Source organism: Diachasma alloeum, unplaced genomic scaffold (genome assembly GCF_001412515.2).
Source record: "Diachasma alloeum isolate Michigan unplaced genomic scaffold, Dall2.0 Dall_scaffold_00608, whole genome shotgun sequence".
Lineage (NCBI taxonomy): Eukaryota > Metazoa > Arthropoda > Insecta > Hymenoptera > Braconidae > Diachasma > Diachasma alloeum.
In genome coordinates, this window is record NW_021680740.1 from 323,254 (window position 1) to 330,763 (window position 7,510).

Below are 7,510 nucleotides of genomic sequence, written 5' to 3' on the forward strand. Positions count from 1 at the left end.
CTCTCTCTCTCGATATCAGTAACGACTGGTTATGGGTCGATGTTGGATTGACCAAGCCACGCGCATGCGCAGATGCATCCAGTCACCCCTGACCCGTGCAGGCGCCCCCTATCTAGCAAAATGCAATGGATCAATACGCAACCAGGGCACAGGGAGTCTCTTAGGTGCCTAGAGTGCGCACAGTTCCAGCGTTAAAAGACCCCTGCCCCCCCCCCTTACAATCCACAGTTATTTTCCCCCCTTTTCTGGCCCTTCTTTTTCTATTGAAGAACCTCGACTGATGTGAATACACACACTTTACGCGCTGAAAGTTTTTTTTTTCTTTCTGGGTTGCCCTCATTTTTATTCCTTTCTCGCGTTAGCCCTCTTCAGTGAATGGGCGTTTCCACCACTCCGCAATGCTCGTGGGGTCTTCCATTATCCCCACGCGGTATCCTATGTATGACGTAATCGTGGATTTGGAAAGGGGTGATGGCTTTGTTAAGGGGAGAGTTCATTTTTTTTTTGAGTTTTTAATTGGTGGGAAGGAATGGTGACGTTTTGGTGTGGGTCGATGGGTGGTGAAGGGGTTGAAGCTTGGCTGATGGCTGTATGTGTCTTCTGTCATGAACGGTATCTACTTCAGGTATTACATAATCGTTGGAACGGTGGGAGGGGTCCAGACAATGTTCGGTTGACGAGACTAAAGGCTTGAGATGCTTTCAGGAATTTGCGAAGTGTTGATTGAAAGTACTGGATGTTCAACATTCGAGATCTCCTTTTTGGTAGTTTGGACAGAAAATTTTCTTCAAGTCGAGTCTTCTTTTAGATGATTGATTAATCTGATGGTTAAATGTGTCAAAGAGGTAGTCTTTCTTGACTAATTTTAGGTAGAAAACAGAATGAAGACATGTTGATGAGAATTTGGGCTGTCAGGGTTAGGAAATGTGAGTTGAAGGTGCTGAAGTATATCCCAATACGCCTCTTTTTCCATTGGGGCCCCATCCGTTACGTAATCGTCTGACCTGAGAAGGGTTCAAGCTCTTTTGAAAAGACAACATTTGGTAGTCAAGCCAGAAGGCTTGAGATGCTTAAAGAAATTTGCGAAAGGTTGATGAAAAGTATTGAGTCTTCCATATTCGAGAAGATGATCTACTGTGTCAAGACTTCTTTTGCGTGATTGATTAATTTGATGACTAAATGTGTACAAGAGGAAGTATTCCTTGACTCATTTAGATAGAAAACAGAATGAAGACATGTTGATGAGAATTTAGACTGTCAGGATGAGAGAATGTGAGTTGAAGGTGCTGAAGTATAGTCCAATATGCCCCTTCCTCCATTAGCACTCCATCCGTTACGTGATCGTTTGACCTGAGAGGGGTTCAAGCTCTTTGGAAAAAACAGCATTTGGTATCTGAGCCAGAAGGCTTTAGATGCTCTCAGGAATTTGCGAACTGTTGACTGAAAGTATTGAGTCTTCAATATTCGAGAACACGATCTACTTGTTGGTGGTTCGGACGGAAAATTTTCGTCAAGTCAAGACTTCTTTTAGAGGATTGATTAACTTGATGGTTAAATGTGTCAAAGAGGTATTTCTTGACTCATTTTAGGTAGAAAACAGAATGAAGAGGTGTTGATGAGAATTTGGACTGTCAGGATGAAGGAATGTGAGATGTAGGTGCTGAAGTGTAGCCCAATACGCCGCTTCTTCCATCGGGACTTCATCCATTACGTAACCGTCTGACCTGAGAGGGGTTCAAGGTCTTTTGAAAAGACAACATTTGGTATTCAAGCCAGAAGGCTTGAGATGCTTTCAAGAATTCGCGAAGTGTTGATTGCAAGTATTAGGTTTTCAATATTCGAGAAGATGGTTCAGACAGAAAATTTTCATCAAGTTAATCCTTCTTTTAGAGGATTGATGCATCTGATAGTTATATGTGTCAAGGAGTGTAGTATTTCTTGATTCATTTTAGATAGAAAACAGAATGAAGACATGTTGATGATAATTGGAGCTGTCAGGGTTAGGAAATGTGAGTTGAAGATGCAGAAGCATAACTCAGGATGCCTCTTCATCCATTGGGACTCCATCCGTTACGTAATCGTCTGACCTGAGAGGGGTTCAAGCTCTTTTGAAAAGACAACATTTGGTATTCAAGCCAGAAGGCTTGAGATGCTTTAAGGAATTTGCGAAGTGTTGATTGAAAGTATTGAGTCTTCAATATTCGAGAAGATGATCTACTTTGTCAAGACTTCTTTTGGGTGATTGATTAATCTGATGGCAAAATGAGTTAAAGAGGTAGTATTTCTTGACCCATTTCAGATGTAAAACTGAATGAAGACATGTTGATGAGAATTTGGACTGTCAGAATCCGGAAATGTTAGTTGAAGCTATTGAAGTATAGCACAATAGCCTTTTCTTCCCTGAAGCACATAATCTCCTCCATCCATCACATAACCCTCTGTAGAAAAAGCACCTTTCGCTGATCCGCATTCAATTTTAGGTTGAGAAGACCCAAGTCTCGACATGCTTTCAGGAATTCACACAGCGACGATTGAAATTACAATTGAAAATCCAATTTCTGGTATTTTGGGATCGCTGCGTCAAAGACTTCTTCCAGATTATTGAACAATCTATTTCCCGAATATCTCAGAAAGGTGTCGTTCCACCATTCCTCACCCCAACGATCACATAAACTCAATGTTCCATGCCACCAAGAAGATTGCCCTCCGAAAGTTGAACCAAACTTCCACATAATCCTCCTCAAAACGCCTGTTCAACCCAGATCAGATCAGCTTTCATCCAAAATGTATCACTACGATCCGAACAGAGGGTACAACAGAATTAATGACTAGATAACGTTATTACATCGATTCAGGGGTTCTCGCGAGGCACTTCCTTATCTCCTAAAATTAATTCTCCAAATTTTCCCCTCCAGCAGGAACGAATCGTTTTCAATCGTCAACATCTCCTGCCCAAATGAAGCGATTTATTAATTATCAAGGACGATTCATTTAACCCTCACGAAGCTGAAATCGATAGAATATTTGTCAGCAAAAAATCGAATTTAATGGATTCTTGAGACTTTAAGGGTCAAATAATCACAAGCATATTTTTTCCGATTGCGAAAGATTTTTTTCGTGATTTCAAAATGTCTGAACACCCCTAGATTCCCCTAAATTCCTTCCCCTACATGTGAGACAATATCACAAAGCCTGCTGTACCCAGCAGCATGTGTAATACGTCACACCTTGAGTGCGTCACACATATAATCATTGTGGATTTCCCCTCGTCTCCCATTCAACTCAGCACTTGTGGCAAGTGTGAGCGAGAGGGAATGAACAAAAGGCATAAAAAGATTTGTATTGGACATTGTCAAGTTGTATCTAACGCCAGTGAGCATTTTACGAATTGGGTCAAGAGGGAGATTGGTCATTTAATGCCGGACGGAATCAAAATTGTAACCAGCTGACTAGTTTATTCCATCTGAATCTTTCCCTTGGAGACAAATAAATTGCTATCAAGATAACGAACAACATCTTTCCTGATTATCTTCAGTTTGAAATCAAGTTTCGAAGGATGTGATTTGACATCACGCCTGGATAAATTGTTGTCTAGACTTCCTAGCCAAAAAGTATAGCTTCTTATCAGCATCAACTTCCCTGAAGATTTCCAGAAAGACTTGATAAAACCGAAAAACTACAACTGGTTACAATTTTGACGGAATAAAAATTGTAACTAGCTAGTTCATTCCGTTTGAATATTTTCCTTGCAGACAAATAAATTACCATCAAGATAACCATCAACATCTTTCCTGATTATCTTCAGCTTGAAATCAAGTCTTGAAGAATGCGATTTGCCTTCAAGCCTAGAAGTACAGCTTTTCATCAGCATCAACTTTGCTGAAGATCTCTAAAGACTTGACGAAACCGAAAACTACAAGCGGTTACAATTTTGACGGAATCAAAATTGTAACTGGTTAGCTAGGTCATTCCGTGTGAATCTGTCCCTTGGAGACAAATAAATTCCTATCAGGATAGCCAACATCTTTTCTATTTATCTTCAGCTTAAAATCAAGTCTTGAAGACTGCGATTTGATCAAGCCTGGAAAAATTGTCGTCTAGACTTCCCAGCCAAAGTATAGCTTCTCAAAAAGACCGGGTGAAACCAAAGAACTCTTTCTGAAATCATAACAACCCTAAAGCATTCCTCCCTTGATCTATAAAATAGGCCAATGACCCTCGTCAACACGGTTGAGGATTGTTTCACCAGCGAAGACCCACGACTGTCCACACAGAAGTCTTTGAAAGTACCCAAAGTAATTAATGCCATCCAGATTCTCCTAAAAACAAGTCAACAAACCGTAAAACTAGAGCCCCGCCGTCACCGAGAAAATCAATCCACATTACGTCCTCATTAATCTAAAAATAACTCAAGTTGCCGGTGCCTCTCCACCGTATGTCAGTTTTGAGCCCCCCTCTAACCCCTTTCTGAATCCCCTGTCTCCTACATGTCATTACTACACGCCCGCTCAAAAAACCCGAACTATCAGCGCCGATATGATAAAAATTAAAGGGATATTCGTGACTAATCGAAATTCAAGATGAATTATAAATAGGTTACGATCGATAGTTCCTCCCTCCCCAGAAGGCGTACAACGCTGTAGGCGCCATCTGGTCTGCGACCCTTCGTGATGATACATCTGTCCCTGTTACCAACCCCTCTTTTCAACTCACGAGAATACCACTCGTGTGGAATAAACCAAGTATGTCATAATCATTATGAATTAGTTATCGCATCGCAATGTCTTTCCGAATCATCCCTTTCAGATGATAAACGAATTTAGTCTAGGGCAGAAAGGATCATGGAGGCTGAAATATTCAAGCCTTCAAGACGAATGTCGTTGATAATACATTTGAGCCAATGTAATATGCACATGTGGAATGATACGACAGCCGGAAGAGAACTGTTTCGTATCAGTTATAACGACCAGTGAGATTTCAATGAATGGAAAAACGCTTGGTAAGGGACTGACTTAAAAGGAACGACCTTATCAATTGACGTGTCCGGCCTTGATGAGACGTCACCAAACGCATGGCCACTGGGGTACGTAATACTGACGATTTACCGAGTGATGATCGTGTGTACATAAGCCTGTAGAAACCATAACTGATGATTTTTGCTGGTTCATCTTCTGTGATCCTTCATCAGTGAAGCTGTCTTCTGAGATGGTGTCAACGGATTACAATCAGGATGACGATTTGAAGGCTTTTTTCAACGGAATTTCATCAAAATCCTGTCATTTTTCGGGGGCAATGACGGAATGATCTAATGAAGAAAGAATCACGATTTTTGGGTGATGATATGGTGCGCAGAATCAAGGTTCATCTTCTGTGAGAACGAATCAGTGAAGCGAAGTCTTCTGAGACGCTGTCTACGGATTGCCATAAGGATGACGATTTGAAGGCTTTTCTCAATGGAATTCTACTTAAATCGAGTCATTTTTCGGGGACAATGAGGGAATAATCTGATGAAGGAAGAATCACGATTTTGGGTGATGATGTGGTGCGCAGAATCAAGGTTCATCTTCTGTGAAGAAGGATCAGTGAAGCGAAGTCTTCTGAGACGCTGTCTACGGATTGCAATAAGGATGACGATTTGAAGGCTTTTCTCAACGGAATTTCACCTAAATCGTGTCATTTTTCGAGGGCAATAGCGGAATGATCTGATAAAGGAAGAATCACGATTTTTGGGTGAAGGTGTGGTGCGCAGAATCAAGGTTTATCTTCTGTGAGGAAGGATCAGTGAAGCGAAGTTTTCTGAGACGCTGTCTACGGATTGCAATAAGGATGACGATGTGAAGGCTTTTCTCAACGGAATTTCACCTAAATCGTATCATTTTTCGAGGGCAATGACGAAATGATGTGATAAAGGAAGAATCACGATTTTTGGGTGATGATGTGGTGCGCAGAATCAAGGGTCCCCCTCAATGCTGTTACGTGGAGAAAATTCCGATAATCAGCTGACCGGAAACTGGGACGTTAAAGAAGGGGATCGGACGTTACGAGATGAAGCTGTGAAACTGACGGAATATTAGTCTGTGGAAAATTCCATTTCGGGAATTTTTGAGGGCTCAAGAGTCAAACGATCATTTTTCAAGTGTTGCGAGCGTTACGAGGACCTCACCGAGGGCTTTTTTCACATCCTCACGTTTTTGTACAACACATAATTCCAAATATTTCACCGATTATCCATTACTCGAGGTCAAGCACAAGATGTTCACAGATTGTGGTCATTCACAGGCGATAAATTACCGGAATTTTTGCAGGATTAATGACAATTTTTGTGAAATTAATCTCGTGAGAGAGGACAGATGGAGGTAATCTCACGTCACTTGTACCGCACTGCGGCATCATCCCATGATTATAGCAGATGATCACTGGAAAAATCACTTTTCACTGATGATTTGAAAAAAAAAGTACAGCGGTAATTCCAACAACTGCACGTGCAAAAATATAAATGCACCGATTAAAGCTTGCTCTCTAGAAAATATGACTAGCCTCTAATCTCAAAAATCTAAAAAATCAAATAAAAAATCTAGAATACTTGTTTCATCTCAAAATCGTTACCATTTTTGTATCCGGAGTTTAACGACGACAATCGAAGATTCTTCTTTCTTCAATTAGTTTCCCTCGAAATTATCGATTAATTCCCTTTTTTCAATATGTCGAACAAGTACCCGTGAAGAAGCCCCCGCAAATCGTTAAAGTTCCCTCAAAATTTCTCTCTCAAAAAAAAAAATCTTCAGCTTCTTCACGGACAAAACGGAAGGCGACACTCTCGTGTATCTGACGATCACTGAAAATCACTCAGAATTAAAACGGAAAAAATTCCAATGGAAATCAAGGGAAAATGGGAAAATTTCTTTTTTCTCTTGGCTTTACCCCCTCTCCCTCACCCCCGCCCATTCCCGGTTTCCACCCTCGATCGAAGCGACTGCCTGGCACAGACACCGTCCACTATACATGCCCCTTTAGCATTTTCAACCAGCCACCCCCCGCCCCTTTTCTTTATCCGCTGACCCCTTCGATTTTCCACAGAAGAATGGAGAAAAAAAGAAGAAAAAACGAGAAGAAATGCCGGAAAAATTACCGTTCCGGGCAGTAAATGCACCAATCACTCGCGAAAAAATCTGAACGAGACCTAAAATTCGACTCCCAAAAAACGCCCCTGGCAACAATTTAACCTCACACTCGCCCCGACCACCAGAAATTTTTTTTCCAAAAAACAAATTAAAAACCAAAAATTTCAATAATTTTTCCGTTCTCTTTCACAAACCTTGTCGTCACCCATGGCTGCGGCGTGCGTCGATTAAAACAGTATTATATTTTTTCTATGCGAAAGAAGCGTTTAACGTCGCGGCTTCGGAGGGGTACCAGAGACTGACTGAACGGTAGGAAGCGCGTCGGCCTCCCTCGGATCCGCGCCGGCATCATCGACCCGTCTCCAACATTTTCTCTCCCCCTTGCGCCC

The 7,510-nt window shown here is 41.5% G+C and overlaps 1 protein-coding gene across 6 annotated transcripts in view; it reads right to left on the reverse strand.

Moving 5' to 3' along the window:
* LOC107043645 (sodium/potassium-transporting ATPase subunit alpha) overlaps window positions 1-7,510 on the reverse strand; it is a 46,686-nt gene that overhangs the window by 21,813 nt on the left and 17,363 nt on the right. Inside the window, exons 1-2 of one of the 6 annotated variants that reach the window (XM_015265218.2) lie at window positions 7,316-7,421; window positions 6,607-6,835 (exon numbers count right to left, since the gene is read on the reverse strand). The exons of 3 other annotated variants lie outside the window; for them this stretch is intronic. In XM_015265218.2, coding sequence (XP_015120704.1) covers window positions 6,607-6,609 — 3 coding nt within the window. In that variant the 5' untranslated portion in view covers window positions 6,610-6,835; window positions 7,316-7,421. Of the gene's footprint in view, window positions 1-6,606; window positions 6,836-7,315; window positions 7,422-7,510 lie in introns of those variants that run through there. 2 more of the 6 variants (XM_015265219.1, XM_015265217.1) reach the window with 2 other exon arrangements.